The sequence below is a fragment of the Labrus mixtus genome, chromosome 21 (genome assembly GCF_963584025.1).
Source record: "Labrus mixtus chromosome 21, fLabMix1.1, whole genome shotgun sequence".
NCBI lineage: Eukaryota > Metazoa > Chordata > Actinopteri > Labriformes > Labridae > Labrus > Labrus mixtus.
The window spans coordinates 1,628,172-1,649,160 of NC_083632.1; the positions used below are offsets into that span (position 1 = coordinate 1,628,172).

The window sequence follows — 20,989 nt, forward strand, 5'->3', positions numbered from 1 at the left end:
GTTTAAATGAGTGGGTTCAATTCCTTAAATATCTGTTCACCAGTATCTCATCTGTTACTCATGAATCAGAGTTCTGTAATTGCAGATCGCAGCCTTTATGGAGAGCAGTGAGTGAAACCCCTCCTCAGGGATGTTTCAGCCTACACATCTGGATTCATGTCCAGAGTCTGACCCACTTCTTCTTCTCCCTCCCCCTTTTTCTTCTTCTTGCTCCCTCGCCCTCCAGCTTGCTCACTTCCTGCTGGCTGCCAAAGCGGCTGGTGCTGGGGCACTGAAACGTGTCTCCCCCTCTCTGCGTATATTTCCTTTCTGTTTTTCACAGGAGGAAACCGAAGCCGAAGAGGCAGCACACAGACTCTTTGACTCTCTCACTCGGCTCTTTGGGCGGCAGCAGCAGCAGCTGACTGCCTGGCTGCTGCAGGAGGGATGGAGTGAATGGATCTGCTATAATAATTAGGATGAAAAGAGTAGAAGAAGAAGTTTCTTCCTATCTTGATTCATAAAAAGCTGTCGGCTGTGTGGAGGAGGAAGTCCAGGCTGCATGTTCCTGCTTGTCACCTCTTCTCTCCGCCCCCCCCCCCCCCCCCCCTGTTTCCTGTCTGTCATGTTGTGATTCAGCAAGGATCCTTCAAGCTGCCTGCTCATGTCTAACTTTACTGTAGCCGGCAGTTGGATTCTCTTGCTCTCCCCCCCTCCTCCTCCTCCTCCCTCCTCCCTCCTCTGCTCCAGAGTTTGAGGGGGTTGACCATTTGCCAGCAGCTGTTGCTCACTTCACAGTTCACAATGATCCTGCCCCTACAGCGCTGAGGCTGGCAGAGAGGCTGTTACACTGCTAGATGAGCCGGCGACCTTAGAGGAGTTTTTCTGCCTAGAGCCGCTCCAAAGAAGAGAGTGAGGGGAACTGAACTGAAGAGGATTGTCTCCTGGTGAGAGGACTTTAACTCTTCTGTTCATTCCATCTTTTAGCTTTTAATGTAGGGGCTTTGTTTCTGTTAGGTGGGAACCCTCTGAGAGCTTTTTAGTCCTAATTGGTGGCAGTCGGATGCATGTGTTTTTTTTCCTTTCTTGTATTTCTCTCTGATTATTTTCCAAACATGCTGGAGATCATTTAATCCTTTTTTGATGTTAATTTTAATTACAAATCTATGATAAAACTTCAACCGGTTTTTCTTCAATTATTTTTGTTGTGTTGTTTGGGGGGGGGAAGAAATCATTCCCCTGAGAGGTTTTTTCCCTGTTATGGCTCTCATCAGAGACAGGGTTGTTTGTCACTGGATCACCGCGACACATTCTTTCCATTCCCCCGTTTAGCCTCACTCGCCTGGGAAACCGTATCACTCACATTTGTCACAAGTGCCGTTATTATTCTCTTTATTCTCAAAGTCAACAAGTGATTACCCTCGAGGATTGTTGGACTTAAAGCAGCTCAAGGCTGTTTGTGTTGGCAGAGTTTATTACTCTACAGAGGTGAGAAGTGGAGAGAGGGGTGGTCTTCACTGTGTATGCAAATGTCTTCAACTCTGGCTTTCTCAGAGTCTGTCAGCAGAGACAACAGCAGAGTTTCCTGTGACAGACTTCCTTCTCGTCTTCTGCATCAAACTTGAGGTTTATTTTTTTTTACTTCTGTCAGCTCAGAGAAAGCGACCGGAATGTTGCCTGTTCAGCTTCTCTCTGTGTGTGCGGTTCTTTCACATGTTGTTGTGTGTTGCTGCAGTGTTTCCTCTTCTGTTTTTTTTATTTTTTTTATACTAAGAATAGTAAGAAAGGAGACAAATGAAAAAAGGAGGATGTAACAGGATATGAAGGTTGTGACAACTGTGCTTTGTGTTCTGGGGCATGAAGAAAAAGTTTAATTAAAAAGGGATTATTTGGAAACTGTGTTAAAGTATCCCCTCTCTCTCTCTCTCTCTCTCGCCCAGACTGAAGTCCAGATAGTTGTATGCTTATTAAATCCCCGCCATAACGACCTCCTCGCCTTCTCAGGAATCGCTTGACCAGACGGATACAGCCAACCTGAGCAGGACTACGTCCCTGTCCCCTTCCCTCCTCGTCTGCCTTCTCATGTGACTTCAGAGCGGGCAAAGGGCACGGCGAGCACAAACAGCTTGTCAACAGAGATCACACACACGCGTTAAGATGCTGCTGAGGAGGAGGCTGCTGCTCGGCTTGTTGTCCGTCTGCTCCCTGCTGTTTTTCTACATCCTGTGTGTTAACGTGCAGAGGCCTTGGCCCTCGTCCCTGAAGCCTCTCAAACGCCTCACGGTCTTCACTCTGGGAGAGAGCAGGTATGTGCTCAAATCATTCAGTCCACATAAAAGTGTAAGAACATTTAATTATTTTAATTGCCCTCAGATTAAATCAAATGGCAGGGAGGATAAAAATGTGACACATTCATCAAGAAAATGCTTCAATAATAATAATAAGAACAATAAAATAATTTAAAAGCTTGAAATTACTACAGCGATAAGTCAGTATTTAAAATCAAATAAAACAGTTACAGTCAGGTGTTGGGCGGTTAAAAATAATATTTCTAAAAGTGTCCATAAGGGATAAAAGTTCAGGTCCTGTTGTAAAATATTCCAGGAGTTTGCAGCACTAACACTAAAACTTGCATGTGTATGTGAAACATCAGCAGGGGCAGCGCTCCAGCTGTAAGAGCCAGATAAGATGCATTAAGTCCGCTCCTCAAGAGGTCTATTTCAGACCACTGAGGGGGTAAGTTTGAACATGTGGCGCTTGCAGCTCTCTCATTTTTGGAAAGCTGTTCTCTAATCCTGGAACCCCTGGATGAAAATAACCTCGTGAACGTCCTCCTCGCTCCCCCCGCGCTGTGGCTCCTGTTTGATGTGGGAGACCTCGTTTGTTTTAATTGGCTGTGGAGACTTTGCGCTGAAAAACTGCAGTTCCTCGAGTGTCCACTTGAAGCTGACAACAAAGACAACAAATCCCCATTAGGTCCCAACCATTTACAGGAATAGGTTTTTAATTTACCTCCCAAAAAAAGAAACAATGGGAAAGTGGAATATCTGATATTTCTCTTTTATTTCATCCATTTCTCCTAGAACTAAACGCTCACTCAGAAAGTGAAGGTATAAAGTTATGTATCAGACGGAGGCTCAGGAGTAACATGAACCAAGGTTCAGGATTAGAATCATTAGTTCACTGTTATGCAAACTACCTGACATCCTGTCCTCTTGACGGTTTGATCCAGATCCACTTCCACCTAAGCGAGGTTTACTTTCCGCTGCGGCGACTTCACCGTCATCTGATGTGTGTTTACGGAGAGGGTGCAGTGTGTGCCGTGGTTATCCAAGACTTTCCTCTCTAACCAAACAAAGAATGCCAAAGTTTGAAAGAACAGGTTAGATGTGTAAAAGCGGGGGCACGGTTGGCCTAGTGGGCAGCCCGCTCACTCTGACATCCATAGGATCCTGTGTGTGTGTGTGTGTGTGTGTGTGTTCATGTTCAATAACAGAGTGTGAAACGTGTTTATCTTAAGTGCAAAAAAAATGCAGTTCCTCAAGTGTCCACTTGAGGCTGTCTGCAAGAGCTAAGTCTAACTTTCAGTCCACCTAACGACAGGCTGAGAGCTGGAGCTGAGGCGGGTTTTAAACCTCCTGACAAACCGTTACACTGCGCCCACCTGTCAATCAGGTCAGCTACACGCCTTATTGTGAATAACTCTTATCCTTCATCAAATCAAAACTGATGAGTCATCAAAACATTCACCCCCCGTACAGTGTGTGTCGATCGAGACGAGAGCTAATCAGACTTGTTTTTTTTACTAGGCTTTAAACATGTTTCTGCCTTTAGAATGGGTGTGTATGTGACTTCCTGTGCTTCCGCAGCCAGCCTCTAGTTGACACTCCATGAACTGCAGGATTTTGCACTTCTTGCACGGCTTGCTTCAAAGCTTCTCTTTCCAAACCAACGGGTGACGTTACAGACTTCACAGTCTACGGCTTATTCAGGAGATTCTGATCGACCCACTGCTTTGATTAAAAAGTTGCCAGAGGAGAAACAACGTAAAGGCTCGATCCCACGACGAGTCATCAGATTTTGAATTGATTGTTTTTTTTTTCATGCAGAAATCTCTGCTTGTGATATTCAAAGTATAATATGTACTGCATCGCTCCTAAGAAGCAGCAAATGAAGAGTTTGAAACCTCCGCCTCGTCTTTATTATGAGTGGGAAACACATGGGTCATAAATCAATTTGTTTTTCCAACAACAAGATCCTCCCGTTCCTGTATAATGAGCGTGTTATTGTGTTGAAACTTGATTTAAAGGTTTTGGTGGAGTCGGTTACCCAACGGGGGTGTTTAACCACAAGGATGTTTTTCTGAGAATTAAAACTGGGGGGGGGGGGGGGACGACGACAGTTGGAAACAATCACACAGGCGGGAAACACATGAGGGCAGTAAGTGGAGCATCTGAAACCACAGGAGAGGCTTGTAGCGCAAAATAAAACAGGAAATTATACAAGTAGAAATTCAAACACATGAAGAAGAAGAAACAAAGATGGCTGCAGGATGAGGGTACTTAGTGAACGGACGGGTCATGTGCACCTGTCATGACCATCCGATCAGATGGATGAAAGACTCCATGACAGGGTGCAGCACCCCTCGTAGAACCGGGCCTGAGACTCATTCGACTAACCGCCGTCTTGTTTCCTGTCTTCCACAGAAACTCACTGGACTCCGAGGAGCGTCTTTACAACGACAGAGAGAGCGACAGGGAAAACGACTGGTTGCCCAATCCCGCCTCCACCATGACACCTCGAGCCCAACAGACTCCCAAACCCCAAGACACCGAACACAAACCAGCAGGCGACAACAATGTCCCGGGTGTGTTGAAGTACGGTTCCAAGTCTGATGATGGCGCAGGTGAAACCCCAACCAGGGTCAGCACTAAAGCCAGAACAACAGTGCCTCCCTACATCGGAGACAGCTACATGACAGAGGACTTCCCACTACAAACAGTGAGTGTAGAAAAACGCTGTTTTTTTATTTCATCGTCTGTGCAATGAGCTGAATGTTTTTGCGATTTACAGCTTTGAAATTATTTCATTTAAAGGCTTTACATGTGATTTTTTGATCCAGCAGATGTCGCCCTTGAGCACCAGCAAGAAACCAAAACAACTTGCGCTGCATTGTTGTGTTAGCATGCTAATGCTAGCGATCTTTATTATGCTCGTATCTTCACACTGCATGTAAATTTACCTGAAATGAGCGTGATCTAGAAACACAGTTAAGCAGTGAGTACAGTATGTTATTCTTCTTTTCTCTAGTCCCTCAATTAAACAACTTTTATACGTGAGGGGAGGAGTCAGCCGGCCGTCCAGGCGATGTAAACAAAGTGAAGATAGGACTCTGAAAACTCTGAAAACATCACAGACAGTGGGACTCGGGTGTTACACCCATTGTAGACAGTCATGACTCACAGAGTTATTTTCAGAGGATATACTTGATTTATATTATATTTAAGAGTGAAAAATCACTTATGAAGACTTTAAAGTGACAGTATGCACTCAACATCCTCAAGTGTGAGTAAAAAGTCGTATGTGTTCCTGTCACTTCCTGAGAGCACACACACACACACACACACACACACACACACACACACACACACACACACACATTTCACCGTGAACCTGCATTCTTTCTAAAGGCCAGCAGGGGGAGACTGTCTAAAATGGGAAGTCTAAAATCTTAATCGCACATGCACTCCTGAAACTTTCCAGAACATTTCAGGACAGGGCTGCCCCCCCATGAAGTCCTCATGACGTGCACCTCACAGCGGGGGAGACCATTTTTATCGAGGGGGAGGGGGAGGGGAAAGGTGGGTGGAGCTTAGGAGGCAAGACCTGATAGAATGACGCAGAAGAAGTCAACATAGTCCGACGTTAGGATGACAATTTTTGCCTTTAAATCAACGTGATGCGTAGCTTGAGACGTGGAAAATGAAAACCCCGATAGATGGTTTCTCAAAACTTTGTGTCTGAGATGTTCGGCCCCAACGCCTCTTGTTCTTTCAGATTTCAATCTTTAAATATGAGAATTTGTTAATGTAAAAAAGGCTCATTAAGCCACTCAATCAGCTGGTCGTTGTAGCTTGTAACAAACATATCTGGAGGAGTGATTGAGAACTAATCCACATTTGGTGCTTTATGGAGTATTTGGATCAGCTGGGATTGTGTGTATGGGATTGAGCCAACATAAACTACAGTGTGTTTGTTCATCCACACACAGTGCAACAGTGTGACTCGTGTTTCTAATAGTCTTAAACAACAATGGAGCATAGAGGGGGACATTAAATCAAGCCTTGATACATACATAATGCTTACTGGTTGAAAGAATTCTTTGTTGGTTTTGGGATTTTTTGACTAGAGGACAAAAACATTATGCCACTAATCTTGTGCGTTATTCAAATAATGACAAACAGTGATTCAGAGATTAAAAAAGGGGGGGGATCTATAAGTCATGTTTGTGTTCTAAACTTGTGATGTGTCCCATGATGTTGTTTTTGTATCATATCTGCGGGGCTTTCAGAACACTTCTGGGTTTCATCAGGCTGGAGATGCTGTCATGGGGCGGCTGCACTGGGTGGAAATATGTTCCCTCAGTAAATGCTGCATGCAATGGAAAGAGTCTCCTACAGCCTGGCTCTGTTTTCTCCCGTCTCCCTCCCATTCCCCGAGTGTGTCATCACCGCAGAATGATTTTTTTATTTTTTTTATAGAGCTGAGAGACGGCCCACTGTGGGAAAGACAAAAAAAAAAAACACACCCACAAGTGGAAAAAGGAAAACATTTCTCAAAAATCTGCCTAAAGACTCTTTAAACAACTCATGGTTATGATCAGAATCAATCAATCAATCAACTTTTATTTGTATAGCGTCAACTCATAATAAGTGTTATCTCGAGACACTTTACAAAAGAGCAGGTAAAAGACCTTACTCATTGTTATGTTACAAAAAGCAGGTAACAGACCTTACTCATTGCTATGTTACAAAGATCCGGCCTATCCATCATGAGCACTTTAGCAAAGCAGCAAAAGTTACAGTGGTAAGAAAAAACTGCCTTATTAAAAGGCAGAAATCTTCGGCCGGATCCCCGGCTCATGACGAAACAGTCTTCACAGGCCTAGACTGCGCCGGGCTTGGAAAGGGATAGGGGGAGAGATGGGATAAGATGCAGGAAGAGGGATAGAGAGCAAGGGGGTGGGGGGAGGTAGACCGTCCATCAGCAATCCAGTGGGGAGGGGAGAGGGTGTGGGGGGTTGTTCTGGCAGGCCGCCAACCCACAATCTTGAGGAGCCTAGGAGAGCTCAAGAGCTCCCAGGAAAGTAGGTGGTTAGTGACTGAGATTTATAGATAGATACATGCAGTAATATGATGTACTGTATATGCACAGAGAGCGAGAGAGAGAGAGAGAGAGAGAGAGAGGAGCTCAGGGTGCCAGTTCCCCCGGTAGTCTAAGCCTATAGCAGCATAACTAAGAGCTGGTCTACACCAGCACCAGCCCTAACTATAAGATTTATCAAAAAGGAAAGTTTTAAGTCTAATCTTAAAAATACAGACTGTGTCTGCCTCCCGGACCCCGGCTGGAAGGCGGTTCCAGAGGAGAGGAGCCCGATAACTGAAGGCTTTACCCCCCATAGTACACTTGGAGACTGTAGGTACCACTAGTAGGCCTGCATTCTGGGACTGTAATGTTCTTGAGGGACAGTACGGCACTAGTAGCTCCTTAAGATAAGATGGTGCCTGGCCATTTAGAGCTTTGTAAGTGAGAAGAAGGATCTTGGATTCTATTCTAGACTGTATAGGGAGCCAGTGCAGAGAAGCCAGGACAGGAGTGATGTGGTCCCATTTCCTGGTTCTGGTCAGTACACGAGCTGCAGCATTCTGGACCCGTTGAAGAGTCTTTAGAGATTTGCCAGAGCACCCTGACAAAAGAGAGTTACAATAATCCAATCTGGAGGTAACAAATGCATGAACTAGTTTCTCTGCATCATTTTGCGACAGGATATTCCTGATCTTGGATATATTACGAAGGTGAAAATAGGCTGTTCTTGAAATTTGGCTGATGTGAGAGCTAAAAGACATATCTTGATCAAAAAGAACTCCTAGATTCCTAACAGTGGTGCTAGATGCCAGGCTGATGTCACTAAGGACAGTCACATCACTAGAAAAATCTGAAGACTTAGTAAGAGTTTAATGTGCTGCCATCTGAATCTTTCTCATATGAGTTTCCCACAGTTCGCTGCAGTCGTGCACGCTCCAGATTTGTAAGTAAAGACGGTTAAGCTGCAGTTTTTGGCATTAAAGACATTAAAGTATAGTTCAGATCTCATGCTCCAAAGAGTAACACAACAAAGCTGCGACATCTAAATCTTCTAATCTGAATTATTTTTTCGATTCAAAAAGATGTATCCACAAAGTCCTAATTTAAAGGAGCGATAAGTAACACCTAGTGTTTAAAATGGGTACTGCAGTCTTAATTCTAAACATCATAGAGAGCTGTCTCCCCCCCTCCTCTCTAGAGTCCATGCTCACTCAGGTCACCATGTGGTGGACTCTGAAGCTTCAGTGTTTATCCAGCTCTGCATGGGTCTGTAAACCTTTCTGTGTTCTAACCTCTCTCCATTTTTCAAAAGCATCTCCAATATTGATCCTAGTTTGAGCACGTTTCTGCTCGTGGAGCTTATTAGAAACATGCAGAGGCTTTTTAGGTCGGGTACAATCACTTCTATCTGAACCACTTCTCTTGCCCGCTTCCATCGCTGCAACACCTGTTGGCACCAGCATTGTTGTCAGAGAAATCAACACAATCAACAAAGCATGATGCCGAGCTGGTTCCTGCACATTCTAACCGTCTGTTGATGATGGTTTGGAGACAAAGAGTTTGCGGCGTGCAGGAGTTTGCTTGCAATTTCTTTTGGACTCATTCCTCTCCTACTCATCTGACTTATGAAATAAGTTCCAAGTACAATTTACACGACTGGCAGCCTGTTACAACACAGCCCAAAAGGGGGATTTCAAGGGGGGGCCCCTGACACCCCTGGAAACAATTGTGTGTCTTTAACTTTCTGTGTGTGTGTGTGTGTGTGTGTGTGTGTGTGTGTGTGTGTGCGTGTGTGTGTGTGGTTTGATAACAACACTGCTGTGTTATCTGCTCCCAGCACTGCCCGGATGGCATCAGAAGGCGGGTCGCTCAAACTGATTTTAGGGAGGAGTTTCTGAAAAACATTCCGGTCCTGCAGTGGGCCCAACACGTCACTCCTGAGAATCACCTTCGCCTGAGCAAGTACCCCGGATCCCACGGGTGGGGCGAAATGGATTACCCGAGTGAGAAAATGTCTTTGTTGTCTCTCGTATATGTTTTTTAAATATTTTTGTTTATGTTTTCAATTTGTATTTATATTTTTCCACTCAGGGTAGCCTGCACTTACGGTGCAAGTTTCAGAGCAGATTTTCAGAACAAAACAAAAACACTCTCTCTGGACACGCCCCCTTCATCCCTCAGCTCCTCCCCCTCTCCGTCCTGTTTCACCAGCAGCAGGCGATAGCTACTAAACATCTGCAAAAAAGATTCCGCGGTCGATTTCAACTTTTGATATGTTGATTCAGTTGTTATGTGTTTGTTTTTTCAGGCCTTAGAAAGTCATTCCTTCAGTCAACGGTTGAAGAGGGAGGGTACTCACTCCAAAATAAAAAATACACATTATGAAACATGTTTGAGCCTCTGAGTGAAACATAAACAAGCTGAAGGAATCGCCGCCCTTTAGTGTAAACACAGAGCTGAGAACAACAAACCGAGAGGAGGTTTGACTTCACTCGTTTTTTAAGGACGTCTTTAGGCTCGGTAGCGCTTGCATGTTTCTAATAAAATATACTCTATACTTTAGGATAATTGGACTGAGGACATTTGGGCGTCTTGGGAGTCTTAAATCACCACGTCTGTGGGCGGACGCACAAACATGACCCACAAAGTGAAATCAGTTTGTCAGGAATATTTTCCTCCTGATTTGTGTAACCCACATTCAATCTGTGTTTTTTTTTTTTCTGTCTCAACAGCGCTGGTGGAAACTCTTTCCGTCCTCAACTCTTCTGCTAACTGGCAGATGTTTGACGACTGGAAGGACCGCAGTAAGAAGTCCGAGTGTATCCGCTGTGCTGTGGTGGGGAACGGGGGGATCCTGAATAACTCAAAGAAAGGGGAGGAGATCGATAGTCACCACTATGTCTTCAGGTACAAACCGACTCTAGACCTGTTTACTCATCCTAAGTCGAGCTACCCTGAAAGTCAGAAATCAAATCCACTGTGAGGTTTTTCTCTGGTTGAATGTGAGTGTTATCTTTAAGGACCAACGGGGCCATCACTAAAGGCTTTGAGCAGGACGTGGGGTCTCGGACCACCCACTACACGTTCTCCACCAACACCCTGAAGAACTCCTACGGGAACTACAGACGTTTTGGCTACACAGGACCCCCCCTGTCTAAGGTGAGTTACGATCATGGCTCCTCTCTTGCTCCACCCCTTCTTGTCCAGATTGGGATCATTTATCTGCAACGTTCATATAAAAATGTGACGTCAGTGGAGGGACGCTGGAAGTCTCGTTCAGTCGAGGGTGCTTAGAGAAGTCTACTATTTGCTGCTGCAGAAGCATATTTTATAAATGAATTGTAATGTTGAGTGTTTTAACAGCAGCTCAAACGATTTAAGAACATTTCAACAGACAGACATCAAACCTGTCCGACAAGCAGTGAGGACAGATGGGCTCTCAGATTGGACATCATCAGTCTAATAACAGAGACTACTGTCATGTAGTTCACATACTCTACTGGTCAAACCTGTAAACCAAGAGCAGTTTATTAGTCTGTTGACAGAGACTGCTGCCAAATATGCTGCTTCTTCGTTCGCTTCTGGGAATCGATGCACGATACAAGACAATGACCCTGAGGTGGGAATATCTGACTGTAGATGTTCTAACTAACGCCCTTTGTCCCTTTTTGATCACCTTGTTGTTGATGATTTATGTCTAATTTTTAAAGAATAGTTCATGTATTTTGTGATTCCTTTAAATAAATATTTTAATTGTTGTTAAGTGTTTGATGTCTGAAAGCCAGAAAACTGTCTCGGCCAGGACGCTCTTAATTCTTAAACAATGAGATTTGTCCTGGTGAAATAAAAATAAAATAAAAACACACTTCACTGGTAAAACCTAAACCGAAAGCAGATGATCTGTCTGATAAACACTCGCCCGTGTAGCTCTCTCTCACTCTAATGTGCGCGGACCCATCGTTATCTTTAAATGCAAGTTTTCGACATGAGGAAGAGGAGCTTTTGAAGAAAAGGGTGTGCCCTGCGTGCGAACGTGATCTAAGATGAAAATGTGTGCTCAAACAGGCCCAGATTTTCCCTTCATGACATCACAAAGGGCAGTAGCCCCTCCCCCAGGTGGGTGACACTCCCACAGCTAGGTGTTTGTTCTGCCCTCTGAGTCTGCCTTCTCACTGTAAACAATAGGACATGGAGCGAGAAAGACCGAGTACACCCAAGCCCTTCCAGAGAGGGGGCGTGGTCAGACACAGCTCATTTACATATTTAAAGGTACAGACACAGAAACAGCCTGTTCTGAGCAGGGCTGAAATAGAGGGGTTTATAGACATGATCAAATACAGGATCAGAGTGGATTTAGAACAAGACACTTCACACACATGTTTTGAGGAGCTCTGACACTTATTTACACTGAAGAAGAAGAGGAGGAGGATATGTGAGATATGTGACCTTAAATTCGGTCTTTTATTGAGGTATAGCAGACCGTTGCTATGCATCATTGGCCAATCAGAATCAAGTATATAACACAGCCGTGAATAAACCAGAAAAGAAATACTAAAATGGTGACTTCAAAGAGTTGCATGTTTCTCTGTGTCTCTCCACAGGAAACGCGATACGTTTTCCTGCCGGATCATGATCGTGATTACCTCATGGTGAAGGCCGTAGCGAAACACACTCTCGTGGAGAGAGGGAAAGAGCAGGGGAAAGAGTAAGTAATGAATCTTTTATACATCTGCAAGCTGACCCAGAATGCTTCGCCCGAGTAGCCCGTAGCTGGCAGCATCGGTTTTTAAAACAGCTTTTCTCTCCGACTATGTTAAAAATCATGCACTTAAAGAAAAATGGTGGTATTCTGTGAAGTAAATAAACCTTACAGAGTGCAGTTTTTATTGAAGAGAAAAAAAAGTATTCTCAACTCAGATCAAGTGGAGCTGAGCGGCTCGTCTCTACACATGTTTAAATGTGAAGCGGGGTCAGAGATATCCTTTGTTTTAACTATGTGAAATGAGAAGATTCACCACACAAAAGAGGGCTGTTTTCCTCTTTTTATTAAATTCTAGCGCTGGTGGTTGACTGCCTCCTCCGTGTCCTGACCAGGTGCGCCTAATTTTCAATCAGCTGCCCCTCGAAAAACGGTTGTGGGGGAAATGACATTTCCAAGAAGCGGTCAGCAATGGGAGTTTAATTAAAACATAACTACGGCACCTCCTGTTCACAACCAGCTCTTATATTAACAAAAGACAGAAAAACCTAAAGATCTGTGCGTAACAAAATGTTTCTGTATTCACAGTCTCTCGACCGTGTTGAAACCCTTACAACTATTAAGGTAAAGAGTACGCCGCTGACCTGACCATCCGCCATAAAAATTTACATAAACAGTTTGAATTTCCCTCGGGATCGACCTTTACACTCGGTGCACCGTCAGAGGACATGGTGGAGATTTCTTTTACAGACTTCCTTTTATGTGATGTCGTCTTCTTAATGTCTTTTCTTACTGGTTTTACTATTTTTATCTTCTTTTACTTCTTACTGTTCTTTTATTTATGCTCTTATCTTAACTCCTCTTATGTTTTAACTTGGTCATTTCTTATCTTACTTTGTCTATTTATGTTTTGTATTTATATTTACTTTTTATTTTGATTAATATTATAGTTTTTTTTTGATCATTTATTCACTTGTTTCTTTTCCTGCTCTTACCTTCTTATTGCTGTTTATCTTTTATTTGCTTTGAGCTCTTTTAGTTTCTTACATCTTTTTAAATCTTTGGTTCTCTTGGTCTCAGCTCGTGTTGTTGGGTTCTTATGATGGTTCTTATGATGGTTCTTGTGATGGTTCTTGTGATGGTTCTTGTGATGGTTCTTGTGATGGTTCTTATGATGGTTCTTGTGATGGTTCTTGTGATGGTTCTTATGATGGTTCTTGTGATGGTTCTTGTGATGGTTCTTGTGATGGTTCATATGATGGTTCTTGTGATGGTTCTTATGATGGTTCTTGTGATGGTTCTTTATGATGGTTCATATGATGGTTCTTATGATGGTTCTTATGATGGTTCTTGTGATGGTTCTTATGATGGTTCTTGTGATGGTTCTTGTGATGGTTCTTGTGATGGTTCTTGTGATGGTTCTTATGATGGTTCTTATGATGGTTCTTGTGATGGTTCTTATGATGGTTCTTGTGATGGTTCTTGTGATGGTTCATATGATGGTTCTTATGATGGTTCTTATGATGGTTCATATGATGGTTCTTATGATGGTTCTTATGATGGTTCTTGTGATGGTTCTTATGATGGTTCTTGTGATGGTTCTTATGATGGTTCTTGTGATGGTTCTTGTGATGGTTCTTATGATGGTTCTTGTGATGGTTCTTATGATGGTTCTTGTGATGGTTCTTATGATGGTTCTTGTGATGGTTCTTATGATGGTTCTTGTGATGGTTCTTATGATGGTTCATATGATGGTTCTTGTGATGGTTCTTATGATGGTTCTTGTGATGGTTCTTGTGATGGTTCTTATGATGGTTCTTGTGATGGTTCTTATGATGGTTCTTGTGATGGTTCATATGATGGTTCTTGTGATGGTTCATATGATGGTTCTTATGATGGTTCTTATGATGGTTCTTGTGATGGTTCTTGTGATGGTTCTTATGATGGTTCTTGTGATGGTTCTTATGATGGTTCTTATGATGGTTCTTGTGATGGTTCTTGTGTTGGTTCTTGTGATGGTTCTTGTGATGGTCGGGTTATATATGTCTGTTGGGTATCGTGCACTTTGGGTTCTTTTCTGTTGAATTGTATTTAATTATTTTTAGTATTTTACATTTGTTATGTTCTTGCTGTTGTTTCTGTTCTTCTGTGTTTGGTTTAGTTTGTTTTTGTTTTTGCTGTTTGTCAAAGCACTTTGTAAACCTGTGTTTTTAAAAGGTGCTATAGAAATAAAGTTATTATTATTATTATTATTTCTGGATAAACTTTGAGCTAAAGCTTTTTGTTGTTCCTTTTTCTCCACAGTCCGACCAAGTTCTTTGGAGAGGACGTGTCTATAGAAAAGTTGAAGATGTATCACCCTGACTTCATCCGCTACATCAGAAACAGGTGAGCGGAGGATCTGCGGAGCAGGTGCACAGAATGAAAGCAGAGCTCGCATTTCAAACACATTCAAATTGGACCAGGAGACTGAAGCCGATTGTGCTGCTGTGGGGAGTTCCCACGCAGTGACCGAGGGGTCAAAGAGGAACTTTCCCAACTGTTTCCCAACACCCTCACAGTGCCTCAGAGCCCCACAGATTTATTTACGTTATATTATACGATCTTCATCTTTCAGATTCCTCCCTTCTAATACTCGGAGAAGAAATTATCCGAGACTGTACCGTCCATCGACAGGAGCTGTGATGCTGCTGGCTGCACTGCACACCTGTGACAAGGTAGACTTTCCGATCTCTGCTCATTCCTGTTAAGATTAAGGTTAAGATTAAGATTTACTTTTATTGATCTCGCAAGGGGAAATTCTGTTTTCACACTCTGTAAGTCATGCAACACACACACTGTCAGCTGGTTGCTTATTTACTATCCGGACAAGGCCGCACTTGCCTGATAGCGTTCTAATGTTTTGACTCCGAGCAGCTGGCCTTGTAAATGCTGGATCTCAGACAACGCGTAGCCTTGAGTCAGGGCGGAGAGTTTACCCCACAGCCCACTCAGATATGTTAATGAACTCACTGCACATTCTTTGATGTATGTATGAGATAACTTGATGATTCCCGCAGTTAAAAATCATGCCATTACTATTAAAGGAAGAATGTGCGACTTTTTGATAGATGTCGCCCTTGAGCACCCGCATGAAACCAAAACAAACTGCTGTTAGGCCACACCTCCTCCATCCTGAAGCCTCCGCTCTCCTCCAGCAGCACACCTCCAACCCCTCTCCTGTAGCGTACACAGGGAGGAGTTTAGCCCAAGCGGCGGACAATATTGTACTTAGCTAGAGCTGCAATCACCTGTGTCCTGCATTGTTGTGTTAGCATGCTAATGTTAGCGCTCTTTAGTTAGCTCGTGGCTTCACATTGCATGTAAACTGACACAGAGTGTTATTATTCTTCACTGCAACTGACCTCCCAACTTCAACACTGATAAATGGATGTGTCATTAAATGTAAATAAAACAATCCCATTGCATATTCCTGTGAAGTCATCAGGCATGCAGCCGGCACAAGAGATAAAGAAAGGCAAACAAGGGAGGGAAACTCGACTGCAGGGTGTGATCTAGTGAATGTGGTGTGTGTGTATGGGTCAGAGAAAACTTAAAGTGAGGAAGACAACATTTTGCTAAATTTACTTGAAGAGCAATCAGTAAGATGTGTAGAGAGTGAGATGATAAAGGTATCTTACTATCTGATCATTAAGGAAACATGTTGAAGTGCTGGCTTCTCTGACAACAATGCAGCAGCCAGTATGTCCTCCTTCTAACTTTAGATTCTGCTCCTGAATGATCTGGATTTGTTTGGACCAGAGAAGGTAGGCGCTTTTAAGACGCCCCCCTACACGGCCGTTTTGGACACCCCTCAGTTTGCCAGATATGAGAGCAGTTATCAAGTCAACAGGTGTTGCAGCGATGGAAGCGGTCAAGAGAAGTGGTTCAGATAGAAGTGATTGTACCCGACCTAAAAAGCCTCTGCATGTTTCTAATAAGCTCCACGAGCAGAAACGTGCTCAAACTAGGATCAATATTGGAGATGCTTTTGAAAAATGGAGAGAGGTTAGAACACAGAAAGGTTTACAGACCCATGCAGAGCTGGATAAACACTGAAGCTTCAGAGTCCACCACATGGTGACCTGTGTGAACATGGACTCTAGAGAGGAGGGGGGGGGGGGGACTGCTTTACAATGTTTAGAATCTGAACTGCAGCACCCATTTTAAACACTAGGTGTTACACACACCTTTAAGTTTATGAAGAGTAAATGATGCTTGCTGCACTGTGATTCATTTTCAACTTAAACCAAATAGAAGGAGGTAGAAGGCGGGACATAAACTTGGGATGAATTTCATTGGATCGTTTGCTTTGAAAAAAGCTTTTCAATTGGTCCAAAAAAATTGGTAAACGCCCCTGAGTGCAGGAACAGAAAGTACAGATAGTATGATGTAAAAATACTCAGATGATGCTTTATTGAATTAGGCAGATAAATGAACATTTAAATCAGGAAGGCTGGATTCAGTCCATTTGTAAAGGATGTGTGTGTCTCCTGTGTCTCCTGTGTGATGAAGGTGAGTGCGTACGGCTTCATGACCCCAGACTACATCAAGTACTCGGACCACTACTACGACCCAGTCTACTCCCGGGTGCATTTCTACGCCAACCACGACATGCAGCTGGAGAAGGTCGTCTGGCAGCAGCTGCATCAGGCGGGCCTCATGCGTCTCTTCATGCGCGAGTGATTTGAGTGAGCGCAGGTCGACCAGAGATGACGTCATCGTCTCTCTTCTGTCTGCACAGGAGATTTCCAGCATTCGACCATGCTGACAGGAAATCCCAGAGAGGGCCCGCCCTGCCTGCCCCGCCTCCATCGCTCTCTGAACTCAGCAAAACACACGTTTCAGTTCCTTTTTCTATGACAGCTGCTGTGTGTGCTGTGCTCATTATCAAAAAAACCCTCGTTGCAATCATCTTCGAGACTTTAAATTTGGTACAAATATTCAGGGTCCACAGAGGAGGAGTACGGAGGACTTTGGTGATCTGCCGATTCCTCATCCTTCTGCTTCTTCAGGTTTTATTTAGTCCTTTGTTTACAGCTTGCATTGACATACTACAAACTAAATTATGACCTGACCTGTCGTCACAACAAAAGCTGCAGCCGGGTTGACCTCTGACCTCCAAATCGCCATAACTGCTGTTTACCGTGATGCCTTTGCGAGCGAATCACACAATCGATTAAAGGGCGGCTTCTCGGTGTTGCAGCGTGCTATAAAGGGACGAGACTTCAATTGCCACTTTCTTCCCGTCTCCTCGCTCTAAATAGACGGTCAGAGCGCCGCTGGCAGTGGCCCGAGTCTGACGTCTTCTCTCTCTGTGTTTATATGTGTGGGTATGTTTAATGGTGGGTGTGACTGTAACGCTCAGTCCAGTGTGTTTAAGGTAAGGGAGTTAACTTATTTGTTCTTTTTTTAAAGTATTTTTAAAGCACACAAGTGTACTTTATTGGGGACAGGTGCCACACTGTGATGATTACAACTCTGTGGCTTTTGGTGCCTTTTAAAAAAAAGAAAAAAAAAATGTGAATCAGCGGTTTGGATGAATGATTGTGTGTCTGAGGTGGACAGAGCCGCTCAGCAGGAACTCCTCCGAGCTGTGATGGTGAAGAAATCAGAGTTCATCAGGATTAAATGTCAAACCGGATGTATGTGCCGTCTGTATGATCACACAGAAGTTTTTTTATGTACAGCCAACAAACGGAAGGTCGAAACCAAAGACACACTACAAATCAGGGATCATGTGTTTAAAAAAATGTATGTTTTTGTTTTATAATTGAAGCAGACAGAGTGATCCAGTCATCTGTAATACTGCGTCATGTATTTACAAAGTGTACCAGGGGAACTGGAGACCTTTAAAGTGCAATTTTTTTTTTACAATCCTGTATATAAAGAATCTGTGATTTTGATCTCAGTGTGTGTGTGATTCTTCCTCTGATTAAATATAAATGTAGATTATATATATAAATATAGGCAGTGATGAAGAGGTGAGTTTTGAGGGATTATGGCGGCAGATGATGTGACCACGATGAAGAGGAGGGGTCCGAGAACTGAACCTTGGGGAACACCCTGGGAGAGAGGAGCAACTTACAGATCCCACAGCGTGTCCTCACTCCCAGAAGGTAACTTATCAGATTTAAACAATCACTGGATGGGAAATGATTTTGAGTGAGTGCACTTACAACCAGGTGATTTCAATTAATTGCAGGTGTGACGCAAAGATTAGTTGGCCAATAATATGAAACGTGTTGCGAAGCTATTTATAACTCGGCCAAATCTTCACTATGAGTACAATGACAAATGTTACAAATCTGTCTGTATTAAACTGGCTGTTCTATATTTGACCACAAGATGGTGCTGCTGTGTTTAAAACCTGTTTAAAGACTGTGGTGACACACAGACATGAGTTTATTACTGCAGTGGTTCCCAAAGTAACAAGGTGTGTATTTAGGCTTACATGTGGGCGGAGGGGATTTTTTTTGTTTCCTTTCGAGGGTTAATAAATATAAAGCCAGTCAGTGGTGGTCTTGATCAGTCTTGAATAAAAATCCGGAGTCCGCCCAGTCTGAGACCGAGTAAAAATGCTTTCGACTCTGAGACCGAGACCTTCAAAAGGTGGTCTCGAGGCGGTCTTGAGTATTATGTGTGTATCAACTTTTGGAGACGTGCTGAGAAATGTTGATGTGCTCAACATGAACTTGAATAGATCTAAAAAAATTGCCAGGACAAAAAAAAATAACAAGAACTGATAAGTTTCTTATTCCTTTGTTTGAGAGCGCGATTGAACTCACATATTGCTGCCACATTTTGCAGAGATTTATCTGTCTGGTTCAACCAGCTGAGCAACATCAGTATAATAGAAGGGAGGAATGTCCTCCTCTGCTGCTGGGATGCATCATTCATTTACTTTACCTTTACCTTAACATAGATCACAGAGTTCAGTTTGCAGCCCGGTCATGGAAAATAACGAGACTTTATTGTTGCCTCATCTTGCAGGTTGCATTTTAAACCTCTCAGGATATGTTGTGATCTGTACATGTGTATGCTTGGTGGAACTGTGATGCAGTGATTTGCAGCCAGTATTTCATCATGGGCTCCTCTTTTTACCTTAGAGGTTTATGATTGAGTGCCCCTACTGACAATTAGAAGATATGTGCAGTGTACTGGAAGCCATTGCATCCTTTGCTTAGGATTAAAGTTGCAATACAATTATGTTTGTTTTCTCTTTGAATCCGGGTTCAGACATGTTGCCTCTCTCTCTCTCTCTCTCTCTCTGTCTCTCTCTCTGTCTCTGTCTCTGTCTCTCTCTCTCTCTCTCTCTCTCTCTCCCTCCCTCTCTCTCTCTCTCTCCCTCCCTCTCTCTCTCTTTGTCTTATTGCATCTCTGTAGTTTTCTTTTTTGTGTCTTTGTGAAAATATTGACTTCTCTTTGATGTCTTGTGTCCATTTGTCGACCTCTTAGTCAACTTTTTTTTAAATTTAAGATCTGTTTTTTGGACATTCTTGTCTCTCTGAGGACATTTTGCAATTCTTAAAAGACTGTCTTTGTGTTTTGTTTTTTGACATTGTCGGTTCATGGACATTTTGCATCCCTCTGTCAACACTCTGCCTGTCTTTGTGAATGTTATGCCTCTTTTTGGTGACATTTTCTGTTTCCTTGCGGCTGTTTTTCCTCTCTTTGTCAACATTTTGTATTTCTATGTGGTTGTTTTGCATCCCTGTCTGCAGGTTTTGCATCCATCTGTGAACACTCTTCCTGTCTGCCCATGAATGTTATACCTCTTTTTGTAGACAGTTTCTGTTTCTTCATGGTTGTTTGGCATCTCATTGTGGACATTTTGCTTCCCCTGTTTGGCATTTGTAATGCTTTGTGTTTGTTTGGCATCCCTTTCTGGACATTTTGCATTCCTTTGTGAACACCCTGCCCGTCTTTGTGAATGTTATACCTCTGTTTGTAGACAACTTATGTTTCTTCATGGTTGTTTGGCATCCCTGTGTTGACATTTTGCATGCCCTTTTTGAAATTAGTATTTCTATTTGGTTGTTTTGCATCCCTGTCTGCAGGTTTTGCATCCATCTGTGAACACTCTTCCTGTCTGCCCATGAATGTTATACCTCTTTTTGTAGACATTTTCTGTTTCTTCATGGTTGTTTGGCATCCCTGTGTTGACATTTTGCATGCCCTTTTTGAAATTAGTATTTCTATTTGGTTGTTTGGCATCCCTTTCTGCACACTTTGCATCCCTTTTATGAACACTGCCTATCTTTGTGAATGTTAAACCTCTGTTTGTAGACGTTCTCTGTTTCTTCATGGTTGTTTGGCATCCCTTTGTTGGCACAGTTTGCAGGCTTTTTCTGCCATTTTGTATTCTTTGTGGATGTATTGCATCCATTTCTGGACATTTTGCATCCCTTTGCGGATGTTTTTTCCGTCTTTGCGGTTGTACTATGTGTCTTTCTGTAATCATTTGAACTTGCAGGGTAGCCCTGTTGTCTAGTGTGTTGGTACTGTGTGACTCTCTGCTCAATGGACTGGCAACTTCTTGAGAACTTGATTCCCATCACTCCCATTTGGTTTATACTGGAACAAGTTTCTCTCATACAACAAAGCTGTTCTGTTGCTCGTTCATCAACTCTTGACTCGTGAAAAGTTAATCTTGAGTCTGCAGTGAAACACAGACATGCATGTAAACAAAAGGATTTAAAAACATAATGAATCACTAACTGTCATGATGTGTTCTTTCAGGTGAACTGGTTCGGGAGGTCTTCATCTAAGATGCGTCGTCATCATCATCATCGTCGGATGACGGGTGTGGCTGCTTCTCTTTTCTGAGATGTTCAGGTATTTCACTGAGCAACTGTCAAAGAGTTGATCTGTTGTACGCCTGTGCAACTTGTCCTAAAGTGATCT

General features: G+C 43.1%; 1 protein-coding gene across 1 annotated transcript; it reads left to right on the forward strand.

Annotated features, from left to right (window-relative positions):
• The first annotated feature begins 600 nt into the window (after window positions 1-600).
• Window positions 601-17,988, forward strand: st6galnac (ST6 (alpha-N-acetyl-neuraminyl-2,3-beta-galactosyl-1,3)-N-acetylgalactosaminide alpha-2,6-sialyltransferase). Its single transcript, XM_061027906.1, has 10 exons — window positions 601-926; window positions 1,920-2,285; window positions 4,686-4,980; window positions 9,182-9,347; window positions 10,077-10,251; window positions 10,365-10,503; window positions 11,946-12,049; window positions 14,348-14,431; window positions 14,661-14,760; window positions 16,598-17,988. The coding sequence occupies exons 2-10, from the start codon at window positions 2,137-2,139 to the stop codon at window positions 16,766-16,768; spliced, it is 1,383 nt and encodes a 460-aa protein (XP_060883889.1). The 5' UTR covers window positions 601-926; window positions 1,920-2,136; the 3' UTR covers window positions 16,769-17,988.
• The last annotated feature ends 3,001 nt before the right edge of the window (window positions 17,989-20,989 follow it).

Bases quoted from the DNA above. Each gene is read 5' to 3' on its own strand.
- st6galnac (XM_061027906.1), top strand. From the start codon at position 2,137: ATGCTGCTGAGGAGGAGGCTGCTGCTCGGCTTGTTGTCCGTCTGCTCC. The intron at 2,286-4,685 runs GTATGTGCTCAA...TGTCTTCCACAG, and splicing joins TTCACTCTGGGAGAGAGCAG to AAACTCACTGGACTCCGAGG. The intron at 9,348-10,076 runs GTGAGAAAATGT...CTGTCTCAACAG, and splicing joins GGGCGAAATGGATTACCCGA to CGCTGGTGGAAACTCTTTCC.